The 14,386-nt window shown below is 35.3% G+C and overlaps 1 protein-coding gene across 2 annotated transcripts in view; it reads right to left on the reverse strand.

The window, feature by feature from the left end:
- TRPC4 (transient receptor potential cation channel subfamily C member 4) overlaps positions 1 to 14,386 on the reverse strand; it is a 208,741-nt gene that overhangs the window by 51,516 nt on the left and 142,839 nt on the right. Inside the window, exon 4 of one of the 2 annotated variants that reach the window (XM_017538019.2) lies at positions 817 to 1,153. In XM_017538019.2, coding sequence (XP_017393508.1) covers positions 817 to 1,153 — 337 coding nt within the window. Of the gene's footprint in view, positions 1 to 816; positions 1,154 to 14,386 lie in introns of those variants that run through there. The other variant, XM_037741842.1, reaches the window with a different exon arrangement.

The raw sequence follows: 14,386 nt of genomic DNA on the forward strand, positions 1-14,386 counted from the left end.
GCAGTTTTGAGAGTTAACCCAAACTGATATTCTGAGATTTTGAATCATGAAATTTGTCACATATTTTCTAATAGCCAAATGATGAGATGGATATGATAGCAAAGAGTTTTAAAATGGTGAGCTAAATTGAGAAAATGTGATTTCCCAGCAAACCATAGTATGATAGAGCAAAGGATACTTAAAATGTAAATTTTAACCATAACTATAACAAGGAGAAAGGAAAACAATGTTTTCAGTAGCTACTTTAAGGTTTTCTTCTTTACAGTGATTTGCTTCAGACCCAACACAACTTTTATGACAAAAATAAAAAGAGTGGAGGATGTCCTATTATTTAATTTCCTATTATTTTAAATTGATATAGATTTCAAAGATAAATTTGAATGGATTGATTTTTTTAAAAGGTTGCAGTTACTTTATGTATAGAATCACTAATTCTTCAGAGTAATCTGTATGTGCTTTTAGAAGATTTATCTATTAGGAATATTAGAATGATTATTTACATAGGGTCAATGAGAGAGTTGAAAAGTTTTAATAGACAAACAAACAAAAAACCAAAGGGTCATTCATGGAATATAAAGTCCTTAATATCTGTATTTCTAAAACCTAAGGTTACATTTCTTAAGTTGCATTTGTAAGCAGGTCGACTGCAGCTTGTAAAATGGTTGTTTAGCTTTGGGGGTTAGGTTCCTGGAGCTACAACAGTCAGGACCTGTTCTAAACATTCCTAGGTCCCAAACATTAATGAATATTTTCTGAGCAGCAAGATTCCATGGCAGTAACATGTTTTTATTATATTTTCTATAGTAACACATTTACCCAGGACCCACGGTAATATCATCCACTCGACGATGGTTGGTGGTGGACCTTGCCTGTTCAAGTCTGACCTGTCGATGTGCTGAGAGGCAAGCAGCAGCAGGAACAAAAAAGTCAAATAGGAGGCTGTATGGCAGATAAACTTGATAAATGGCTTTCTGATGAACAGTCCAAGTGGGCTTTTGGGAGCTATCAGGTAGCACACAGAGAAGACGGGAAAAAGAAGTCCTATTATGAAACATGTCACCATCTTCACTGCCCAGTGTCTTCTCCTCCAGCCTGGAAACTCATCATACCAGCGAGATGCCAGCAGTTGTTGACAATTGGGCTGGGCAACAAACTAAACAGAAGGGAAAGGAAAAAGAAAAGTAAGTCACAGTTACATGGAATGGCTTCAGTTCATCAGTAAGAACGCAATTGTGATCTTTGAAGACAGAAGTTCTGTTTCACATAATTTTACATTTAAACAATCAAAAGGCTTTAAGTAAATAAAGCCAATGTATTGAATACTTATTCTACCCAAGGCACAGTATTACATGCTTAGTGAGACACAACTTAAGTCAAAATACTATGGCTGCACTTGAGGAAGCAAAAATAGAACTGTGGAATAGGAATATGCAAAAGATACGCTGGTAAGTGAACAATGCAGTTTACAAAGATATATACCTATATACACACATATAAGAGTATAAAAATATGGCTTTTTTGGATATAGTGGTTATTTCTTAGTTACAACATTACACTTAATTTTTATTTTTATATTTGTGTGTACTTTTAATAGTTTTCTATAATAAATATTTATTACTTTCATTATCAGGGAAAGCAAACAGACTTTTCTTTATGGCTTACAAGCTAAATATACTGTTAATTGGGTTGAGGCAATATGAAAAACAGATGAAAGAATATAATATTCACCAGAATGTTAATCATCATAGCTTAATTCGGTATGAACAATGCAAACACCTTACCTAAGTATACCTAATTACCTTATATGAAACACTTCACAGACATGACATCATTCTATCCCGACAACATCTTTGAGATGTAGCATGGGCATTGCTTATTGTATGTTAGGGAGGTTACATATCTAGCAAATTATGAGGTGTTTGACTATCTGGTCCAGGGCTTTTTTTTTTTTTCTCAATATTTATTTTTTTCTTAGTATTCCTTTTTTTTTTTTTCTCAGTATTTCTCAGACTTTTTTTCTCAACCTTTCCCATTAGGATTGACAGTTAAGCAATACATGAATTAAGAGAAAATTTTATCTTTCAAATGGAACATTCCAAGAATGCTTCCACCTGGGCATATTTGTATAAGTAGAAAGAGAAGATGAAGGCAATCCATGGCAACATACCATGGGAGAACAAGAGCAAACCTGGTGAGAAAGTGTACAGTGGGATTAAAAGATGCCCCATGGTCAGTTCTGATTGAAGGAGGAGTGTAAGTTCCTTGGAAGAGAATTGGGAAAGTTCTGTTGGCATCATGAAATAGGCTTACTCTATAAGCAAACGTAGTGCTCGTTCCTTTCACAGGACTCCCCACACAACTCCACATTTCCCATCTTTCTTCTTTAGTTCTAAGCTATATGGCTCTCCTTTAGGCAAGACTTTTTCTGTTCTCTTTTCTGATAGTCAGCAAGCAAGCAATCTCTGGATACGCAGAAAGGATGCTTTGTTTGGGGGATGAAGAAAGAGAAAGGGTGAAAAAGAGTAATTTAAAAGTTGAGGTGTTCAAACATTTGGATTAGATGAACAATGGTTTCCATGCAACTGTTTCTCTTCATCTTGTCTTGTATATCTACTCATCAATGTATATAGTGGGTAAATAAATATGCAAACAAATTGAATTAAGTTTATAATAATGGGTTCAGTAAATACAGATAAAACAAAATAAAATAGCATGGCTTTAAGGCTGGAGCAGGGAGGGCTCTCTTCACTATCTTGTATGTCACTTGTTTAAGGAAATTTTAGGCTCCATAAACAGTCAAGCTAAATTTTATTTCAGACAAAGCCAGGTATTTGGAAGAGTTTTATTTTTCCCCATATAATCCCTCTCATCAACATTTGATAAAGAAATCATAGTTTACCATCTTCTTTTTTTTTATTCCCCAGGGAATAAAATATTTTTTAATAGTATTAGACTTTAGGACAGCTGAAAAGTCTTGATAAAAGAGAGTTAAGGAAACCTATGGAAAATGCAAGATATAACAAGCAGGTGCCATCATCTTATCAGTATTCACACACTGATAAAACCCTATAAGGGACTAAGTAACTCATTCTGTACATGCAGAAAGATTAAAAGAAAGGTATGCACTTTGTTCACTACAGTCTAAGCGAGGTCTCGGGTTCAAACTGTCCTTCCTGGTCAAAATCTCACTACAGCACGAGGCACCTGAGGACAATCACACAAAGAACTTTCTTAGGAGATTTTAAGGTTTCTTTGAATGAATATTTCTGGCACTGAATACACACATATATACTCTGTAAAATTACCTAAAAGAAGCAAAGAATTTAATCCTCATAGAATACCAAGTGCTAGGTTAGCTATAATTTTTTATTTATGTTTTTTTCTTAAAAGTACTTTTTCTTTCTTTAGTTACTGAAAGTATATACCTGTGCTTAGTAAATGAAGAGTGCTCCTAATTTTACATTAAACAGAGACACAGGGAGGCTTTTGCAGAAGTGAAAAATAGGGAGAGGACCAAGAAGAGCAGGAGTGAGTGTGTGTAAAACACGAGGTTCCCCAAACGTGGATGTTATTTGGCTGTGTGCTTGCTCCAATCATGGGATTGAAATAACCCAAAAAGTATCCTGAGAATCATCGTATATTCACAGATTCTCAGGGTAATTTCATGTCTCCTTTCTACCAAACATGTTCTTTACTTGTCTACACCAGCAGTTCCTAAATTGTATCCCAGTAATTAATAGATTTTCCATGCAAAACTGGGTTTAGTGGTTAAATCAGTTATCAAATTAAGGATTGAAATAAGTAAAATTTTGTATTATAGGATTTTTCAGTCTTTAATTGCTAACATAGATTAAATCAGTTCAATTATCTCTTACCTCTTAGTCCCTCCCTCCCTCCTTTCCACACTTCTTCCTTTCTTTCCTACCTTCCTTCCTCCCACCCTCCCTCCCTTCCTCTTCGTGTCTTTTTCTCTCTGTCTGCCTCCCTATTTACCTGGATTACTTGGAGTAAAGTTCAGCTTTACTCCAATCCCCTCTGAAGGACACCCTTAGAGAGGGGCCACCTGTTTCTTTGACAGTGGCTAGTACTCCATTCCAGCAATGCCCTCTCCGGATAGACCATCACATTGCCTGCAGCGTGCTGGGAGCCTACAGCTCCCGCCTCCTCTACTCCATCTTTCTACCGCACCATGAGTCATAGGAGGAACTACCGTCTTCTGCACCATTCCAGTACTGGGAGAAGCGAGGTTTGTTTTTAGACACAATTCATTACAGCCCCTTCTTTCTCTAGAGTTGTTGGCCAATTCCAGTACAACTCCTGCCATCCCATTAAAATTCATACTAAAACACGAAAACTTTCAAATTCACATTTGTGCTATGCACTTATAAAAGACGTTGTGAAAACAATTTTAAAGGCTTCCCATCTCTCTCTTTCAATAACCTTTAAAAAGTTTGAAAAGTCTGATCTCATTATTATTTATAGAATCACTGAGTCATGAGATTCCAAATATTGAAGACACTGTGAAAACTAGTGAATCTAATCTCATTTTTACAAATAGAATAAGAGAGATCCAGTATCAATGATTTAAAGGTAACTACTTGAAATATGAAACTTCCAAACCATAATGGCAACAAAGAAAAGGATGACAAAAAGGAGGATAAAGCTGGAAAATATATAAAAACAGAACAAAACCAAATAAACAACAAACTGCACTACTTTGTATTAGTTGGTTTCCACACCACTGATAAAGACATACCTGAAACTCGGCAATTTACAGAAGAGGCTTAATGGACTCACAGTTCTATGTGGCTGGGGAAGCCTCACAATCATGGTGGTAGGTAAGAGGTATGTCTCATATGAGCAGACAAGAGAAGAGAGCTTGTGCAGGGAAACTCCCCTTTTTAAAACCATCAGATCTCATGAGACTTATTCACTATCATGAGAACAGCATGGGAAAGATCTGCCCCATGATTCAATTATCTCCCATCAGGTCCCTCCCACAACAATGTGGGAATTATGGGAGCTACAATTCAAGATGAGATTTGGGTGAGGACACAGCCAAACCATATCAACTATCTAGGAAAGGGAATTAAAATATTAATTGTATATAAACAAAGTAAACAGAAAGTTATATAAAACAAATCAAATAATAAAACTGTGAAACAGATTTACTTAGTATTTGTACTTTCTTCATCTTTTCAGTTTTTCAACATATTTTTCAAGTTTAAAAAATTGTATCCAAAGTTCAGACTGCAGTCATTCTCTATAGGAGGAAAATCCAAATTCTGGGACAACCATCCTGGCTACTTTATCTATCTCGACTGTGTCAGAGAGTCACATGAGAGTCTCAATTGACCGCCAGCTGATTATAAAGAGAGTTGAAACTTTGGGTTGATGTACATAAAGGCAATGTACATCCTTTCTTCTAAAAGGACCACAAATTCATATACATATCAGGTGCTCTGGGTATTACTATTTATTCTTTAGCAATTCAAAAATAATCTATATTGGGGAGAGTTATTTCCTCTGCCTAGAAATGCTTTTCAAAAACTCATTTTATAATGTTGATAGCAGGGTCTAAGGATTATTTACAGGCAGAAGACCTTCAGGGAATTAATTTTGTTCATAGCTGAGAAACCTTTTTTAAAAAAATCTTTTACTTCATCCCCTAATTCCCTCATGGCCACCAGTGGCTTTTAAATGTCTCTGTCTCTCTCTGCTTCCTGGTGATACCCTTGGTCATTTTCCTCATTAAATGATTTTTCTGGTCCCTCTGAGTATATTCATATCACATGATTAATCAGACCCACCTACTTCACTAATCAAAACATTATTTTCATCTGCCTTTCCAGGACAGGTGAAACATTAATTAAGCCAATAGCATTCAGCATCATCTGCAAGTCAGACATTGGCTGCATAAGTGCAGGGAATGCCACGATCTGTAAGAACCACATAAATTTGTCTTCTGGGAACTCAAAATACCTTGGGACTAATTATGTAACTGAGTAATTTTATACAGAGTATTATATAACTTGTTAAAATAGAGGTATAAGGTATATAAGAGTATGTCCAACATGAAATAAACTGAAAATTTAAGAAAGGAAGTGGAATTGGTTAGTTAAGCCTGAAATGACAGAGAGATTTACACAGTCACAACTTCGTAAATGAATGTGTTTTATGTTAGATTAAAAGAATTTCATGTTAAAAACATGAGGATAGAGATAAGTATGCTCAGATGAGAAATCACTTGTGCTAGAGGTTATAACCAATTGTAGATATACTAAAGATGAAATGTAAAGGAAAACTGTGGCCATCTTTTGGAATATGGATGAAAGTGTTTGTTGAGGACATGCTTGAGGCTAAATTGTTGCAACTCAAATTGTAGGCTGAGGCCAGTAACATTGAAATCAACAGGAAGGCTGTTAGAGATGGAGACTATCAGGCCCCACTTCAAATGTGCTGAATAAAAATCTGCATAGCATGATTCCTGTGAATGTTAAAACTTGATAAACACTGGCTTAAAGGATTTGATGTCTAATAAAATGGCCTATAGCCCCATTGTATCTGATAAATATTCAAAGAGTAGTTTTAATTCAGTGTAAATATATATTCCAATGTCTATAAAGTAAGCAATATACAGCTGACGCTGAAACCCTGGGAATGCCTTTGTGTGTATATGTGTATGTATGTGAATGTGTATGAGTTATTGAGTGACAGGGATGAACCATACAGTGGTGGTTCTCAAAATTGAGCAAGCAGCAGGATCACCTAGAGGCTGATAAAACACATGAGCCCCATGTCTGATTCAGCAGGTACAAGGTAAGGCCCTAAACTCTGCATTTCTGTCAAGTTCTCAAGGTGACTCCAAGGACCAACTTTTAATAATCACTGCCTTACAGAAAGATTTTTGAATAATGTGCGATTGTCTTCTAGTTTTTCTTTCTTTTTTTTGATCAATTTTTTTTTTATTATACTTTAAGTTCTGAAGTACATGTGCAGATCTTGCAGGATTTTTGCATAGGTATACACATGCCATGGTGGGTTGCTGCCTCCATCCCCCTGTCACCTACATCAGGCATTTCTTTCAGTGTTTCCCCTCCCCAACCTCCCCACCCTGCTAAACCTCCTCTAACCCCCCAGCCCCCAACAGACCCCAGTGTGTGATGTTCCCCTCCATGTGTCCATGTGCTGTCATTGTTCAACACCCACCTATGAGTGAGAATATGCAGTGTTTGGTTTTCTATTCTTGTGTCAGTTTGCTGAGAATGATGGTCTCCAGATTCATCCATGTCCCTACAAAGGACATGAACTCATCTTTTTTATGGCTGCATAGTATTTCATGGTGTATATGTGCCACCGTTTCTTTGTCCAGTCTATCATTGATGGGCATTTGGATTGGTTCCAGGTCTTTGCTATTGTAAACAGTGCCACAATTAACATACATGTGCTTGCTAATGTTTTCTGTTTTCCTATTTTTTGCTTTTCTCACATAAAGTCAACCTTCTTATTAAGGTTATCAACAAGCAGATTTAACTCAGTAAAGATGCCTTTAAAGGAATCGCGTAGAAGTCACACATCAAGCAGATATTCTATGGTGTAGTTTAGTACAATATCTAATTACGGGAATAAACACAAAAATATCAACAATAATCCCCATCAAATCACGGAACTCTTGTGCAGGTGGAAAAGCCAAACACAATGCAATGGCAGGCAGAGGATGATAGCTGATGAATTCACCATTAAGATGGATGCCAGTAGGAGACTTAAACCAGTATTAGACAGACTGGGATTCAGTGGACATGAGAAACATGAGTAGGTGATGAAGATCCTGGACAGAAAAGGAGTAAAGCACCTAAGTTTCTCACAGATATTTAGCCTATGCACCACCACATGCCTTCACCATGACTCTAAAGACATATGGAAAATCTATTTTGCTTTGTATTATGTATTTGGATATTGTAGGGATTAAGAGCACATAAGTCTTAGAAAAACCCCACTGGGATTTGAATCTTGGATCTGCTGGTCCCTGATTGTGTGAGTGTTAATAAGTTATTAAATTTTTGTTATGCCATTTTCCCCATTTGTAAAATGGGGATAGTAGAAATAGTTATCTCAGCATTATTGAAAAATTAAAAAATTAATATATGAAAAGTATGAGTTCCTAGGTCATAGCATATGTTCAATAAATATTAGATACCACCATTATTGCATATACACACGTTTACACACACAAGGATATAGGTATATACACATATGTCCATATACATATGTAATCACTTATAGATGTATATACACAAGTATATATATGTATTCACTTTCAGCATAATAGCAATAATTAAAAGATTTATGCAAGGAAATTACATTCAGAAGATAATGAATTGAGTTTTTTCAGCCTTGTTAAAAGGCAAAAAAAATCAATAAAGATTTAATCAAATTTGAGAATACATTGGCTAGAAAGCTTGAGCATAATCAACAAGATGAATTGATAAATTTCAGGGTCTATTCTTTGCAGACTCTCTTGGCCAACAAGTGCCCTGGCTCTGTCAATTTCAAAAGTCTCCTACCCAGTCATAAAATCACCTAAGTGTTTTCTTAAATATACATGTTAAATTCAGATTTGCAGATCAGGATTCAAGGAAGAGCTAAATGCATATTACTGGGGCACCACATTTGATGTCACATAACCAGGAGGGAAGACAATAACTAAATTTCATAGGATGATAATGTTGGTGAGACAGAGGTAGATTAAACTTCTTAAAGCATTCCTGAGACTAAATTCAAAATTGGTTTGGCAACTGATCTGAGATGATGAGTGGGCAGTAATGGAAAGCTGAAAATGACAAAGGCAAAGGAAATAAAGCATGTGTGTGTGGGTGATGAACTCAACACTGAACTTAGCAAACAAAACAGCAAGCAAACAAAATCCAATTTAGGTGATAGGAAGGCTGAGTCAATAAATAATGTTTGTTCTTTGAAAATCACAAAGAGTAGCAATTTCATATAAAGGCTGCCTGTATTCACCAATACCCTTCTCAGAGCACATATACATTGTTCCAAACTATTATGGAAAATAGATGAAAAAATGCTAGTTATTTCTAGGTAGCTACCTAGATGCTTTCTTAAAAAATGAATAGAGGTGTGGAGGCAGAAAATTATACAGTATTGAAGAAACCCAGCATTTGACCTCTGAATCATGTAGGTGAGTAATAGATGAGAATGGTGGATGGAAAGCAGTGAGGAAGGGTCAGATCCTGGCCTTCTCTGAATAGGCTGGTTCTCCAGTCTGTAATGAGCCACTGACATTTTCCACACAGAGGAGTGGCATGTTCAGAAAGGGTGTTTCACTTTTAATCAGTCTCCTGGAGAGACTCCTATTGAAGACTGAGCCCAGCTCTACTATCTTCCAGTAGGGCAAGAATTCAGAAAGGAAAAAAGAGACAGATGGAAATGAATGTTAGTTGTTCTTATGCAATAAAATTATTGTAAGTACTCTGCATTTCCCTTCTCTATTCCTTTTAATATATATGAAGACCTGTTGTTTTAGAGAAAATTAAATCGTTCAAGACCTTATAAAATAGGACACTCATTTCATATCTTCTTTCCAGAATCAAAGGTTGATGTCACAGAATGGGGTTGTTTCTCTACCCATCTAATTTATACATATCAATAATATAAGTGAACGATTATTTTGCTTCAAATGTGTTAAGTCCTATCAGCAGAATTTTTAAACTGTAGCCTTAGGGTAAAGAATAAGATCACTTCCTTTTATGCTCCCTAATCTCTTTTCTGTCTCCCTGACAAAAGCTCTGCAGACTATCTTGGCTGACAAATTTTCTGGGCTTAAAAATAATAATAATAATACTCAGTTTTTAATGATCTGTTAATTGAGGCTGGAATGAAATTAGTCTATAATAGACAGAGAAAAAGTTACATGTTTTGGAAACAGTAGAGGCCATACAGTCACTGACCTCTCAGCTTGCGCTATCTGCTCCAACCTGTATGGCAATAGAGGGGTAACTGCACAAAACAACACATAAAAGAGCCAAAAAAGAAAGAGAGCCAAAAAGAGTTATAGTTCCCTGTAACTCTGTCACTCTTTGATATCATTTTCACAAAGCAGACAGGAATAAGGAGTAAAGTATCTGTTGAATGGAAATTATTCTTTCGCATCATTTTATTTTTTATTCTTTATTGGTTAAACTAATTGTCACTGATTCTGGCTGATCAAACATTTGGGGTGTTCCTCCCTGGCTGCACCATCTATCTCTCCAGCCTCTCTGCCATCTCTTTCATCTAGGTCCTTTATTTTTTACAAGGATTATTGAATAATGAGCTTTCATTCTTTTTTTAAACAGCCACAGTTATGTTCCTAAAAATGAGGCATGTATCATTTCCTCTCCCTCATTGTCATTTCCAGCATTTCCACTTGCCACATGTGCAAGCGTTGCTTGTTCCCATCCTGGTCTCTGTGGCCTTCAAGCTAGCTTCCTGAGAAAATGCACATCCAAGTAAGTAAAGACAAATCACAAGGCAGGGTAAAGGATGACCTGAAAATAAGGAACAAACTATTGTACATGAAGAAATTAGTCACTGAAAACTTAGACCTATAACCATCAATAGTTCAAAGGAACTCAACCTGCAACCCCAAGAATCTTCATATGAATAAGGACTTCACTGATTATTTTCTGACCCAAGGTACTGCTATTATTGTGGATATTGAAATGTTTTATATATAAACTATATGTCCATATGGTATCTGAGGTTTTATTAAATTTTATTTGTTCATTGTGATGGTTCCTAAGGGCTGTTATAACAAAGTACCATAAATTAGGTGGCTTAAAACAACATAACATTTTTTCTCCCGGTTCTGAAAATGTGAATTCCAAAACCAGAGTGTTGGCAGTGCAATGCTTTCTCTGAGATTCTGCGTAGAATCTCTCCTTGCCTTTAGCAACCTTCTGGTAAATGTGAATTCAAGGCATTCCTTAGCTTGACACAGTGTCATTCCAATCTCTGCCTCTACCATCACATGGCGTTCTTTCTATATGTCTCATTTCATATCATCTTCTCTCTTTTTATAAGATAACCAGTCAAATTGGAGTAAGAGTCAGTCCCACTCTCCAATGACCTCATCTTCAGTAATTTCTTGTGCAATTATCTATTTCCAAATAAAGTCATGTTCTGAGGCAGGCACTTGGGGTTTGGACATATCTTTTTGCCAGACAATTTAAAGCATAACATCCACAGTAACTTATTTTCTAGTAGTTGTCTAGTATTTAGTTTTTGATTCTATAGTTTACAAAAAGTTGATGTTTCAAATGCTCCAAATATACTTCAAGTTCATAAATAATTTTAAAATCTAGAAAACTTTGTTTTTAACACCATTTTATTAAATATGATTGTTAGCCCAAATTAATGTTCTGGAAACATTGAAGAAATATCACAGTGGTGAATTGGGGCCTTAGATCCCTGTCTTCCAAACTATTCATTTTCCTCTACCTCTTGAATAATGTCACAAGGATTGATAATAAATGGCTATAAATAAAAGAAATAAGGAAGAGAAAAGTATCAATAACGTTGCAAAATGAGAGGACCCTACACATAGGCAGACAGCTACATTTATAAAAGGCAATTTTAAAAGGTCCGTAAAAAGTCATATATCTAAAACCATTTCCCATATCAGTCTTCTGTTACAATTAAATCTTCCTAAGAGATTTCTGAAGACTCGTATATTTTAAATAGAATAAAACATTACATTGCTTAGACAAAAGAGGAATTAAGCAACTAGTATATGATTGTCATCTTGTGATGGTAGGGCTTTTATGCAATATAATGGAAAAAATTGAAGGCTGGAAAAAAGAAGGATCATAAAGCTTTGATGTAGTCTAGTACTGTAACCTTAGTAAAGAATTCCAAGGATACAGAAGAAATATGTGTATAAGGATTATCTGAGAGAAAACATCTGGTAGGTGGTAGTTGTATGTACTCGGACTCTCCAATATAAGGAAAACTGTGACTAGTATAGTTCTGCTTGGTTTCATCACTTTCCTAAGGTTAAATTATCCACATATCTCTTATTTTGGAAAACTGTCACTTGAAAGCACACACATACATAAAATTCAGTAAGTTCACAATTTAATTAACCTTTTGGACCATAACACTATTTACCCATCTGAGTGCATTGTGTTGATAAGCGGCACAACATCTAACATCTATATAGATGAAACATAAACTCTTCTCCATCCACTCATAGCATAAGACTTACAGAGTTCCTGCCATTAAAAAGAAAGAAAGAAAAACCCACTGTATTACGTAACTCAACTTCTCCCCAACCAAATATAATTATCCAAATATAATAAGGAGGAAACAAAAATACTCAAATACAAAATGGGGACCAAAATTTGAAGAGATAGCATCAAAAGATATATAGATGGCAAATAGACACATGAAAAGATGCTCAACATCCATTGGACATTAGGGAAATGCAAATCAAAGTCACAATGAGATATCACTGCATACCTATTAGAACGTCTAAAATTAAAAAAAAAACAACTAATCAAAACATATGTTGATATATATTTGCAGACACTTAAACATTCATATATTGAACAACAAAATATAAATAGTGAGCCTTTTTAAAAAAAAGTTTGCAGTTTTGTTTGCTTTGGTTTTAAATTAAATATTCATCTACCAATGATGCTACCATTCTTATTTTTGGCATTTATCCAAAAGAAAATAGAGCATATGTACATACAAAGATTTGATTATAAATATCATAGGAGCTTTTCTGTAATAGACTCAAACTGGAACAACACAAATGCCCACCAACCCATGAATAGATAAACATAATATGGTATGTTCATATAATAGATTAGTCAGCAATGAAATGGAATGAGCTGTTGTACTGATATATACACATGGTTGAATATTTTAAAAATTATGCAAAATGAAAGAAGCCAATGGAAAAATAGGACATGTACTGTATAATTCCATTTACACAAACTCTAGAAAATAAATGGGGGCATGGGGAGGGTTCAGGGAAGAATTATAAAAGAGCAGACGGTAACCTGCAGTGGTGATGGATATGTTCTCTATTTTAATTTGGTTATGTTTTCACAGGTATATACATTTTACTAAACCTTACCAAAGTGTTCACTTTGAATACGTGCAGTTAATTGCATGCCAATTTTACTTCAATAAAGTTGTTATAAAATAAGTCTGGCTGGGCACAGTGGCTCCCGCCTATAATCCCAGCACTTTGGGAGGCCAAGGCAGGCAGGTTACTTGAGGTCAGGAGTTCGAGACCAGCCTGACCAAAATGGTGAGACCCTGTCTCTACTAAAAATACAAAAATTAGCCAGAAATAGCTTGAACCTGGGAGGCAGAGGTTGTAGCGAGCTGAGATCATGCCAGTGCACTCCAGCCTGTGCAACAGAACAATACTTTGTCTCAAAAAAAGAATCAAAAACAAAAACAAATAATAAATAAAACAAGTCTGTTCCTCTTTTGCTAGTATGACAAGCACATTGAGGTTTAATCAACCTCCAATCTGTTGCCAATATTATGAAGTCAGTCTCTTAACTGTCTCTTGTATTCATCTGCTTATTTTATCTCAATATTCCCCCTTAGTTATCATGTAATATCATCATAACGAAACATCAGATGCATGGAAGTTTAAATTAGTACAGTCATTATGGAAAATAGTATGGAGGGTCCTAAAAAATAAAAATAGAACTACCATATGGTCCAGCAATCCCACTTACTGGGCATATATCTGTAAGAAATGAAATCATTATGTCCAAGAGATATCTGCACTTCCGTGTTTTTGGCAGCACTATTCACAATAATCAAGATATGAAATCAACTTAAGTGCCTATCAGTGTATCAAAGGATAAAGAAACTGTGATACAGATACACACTAGAATATTATTAAGCCTTATGAAAAGAAAGAATTTCTGTCATTCAAGACAACATGGATGAAACTAAAGGACATTATGTTAAGTGAAATAAGCCAGATACAGAAATACAATTATAGCATGATCTCACTAATATTTGGAATCTTAAAAGTGTGAATTTACAGATACAGAGAGTAGAATAATGATTACCAGGGGTGGGATGGTGTGGGCAAGGTTGGGGAAGATGTTGGCCAAAGGGTGCAACATTTCAGTTAGATAAGAATAAGTTTAAGAGATTTGTTGTATAATGTGGTGACTATAGTTAATAACAATGTATTATAGTCTTAAAGATCACTGAGAGTATATTTTAAGTGTTATCACCACAAAAATAAATAAGGATATGAGGTAATACATATGTTAATTAGCTCAATTTAGCCATTCCACAATGTATGCATATTTCAAAATATCATTGTAAACCATAAATATATGCA

This window comes from Cebus imitator, unplaced genomic scaffold (genome assembly GCF_001604975.1).
Source record: "Cebus imitator isolate Cc_AM_T3 unplaced genomic scaffold, Cebus_imitator-1.0 Scaffold108, whole genome shotgun sequence".
In the NCBI taxonomy this organism is placed as follows: domain Eukaryota; kingdom Metazoa; phylum Chordata; class Mammalia; order Primates; family Cebidae; genus Cebus; species Cebus imitator.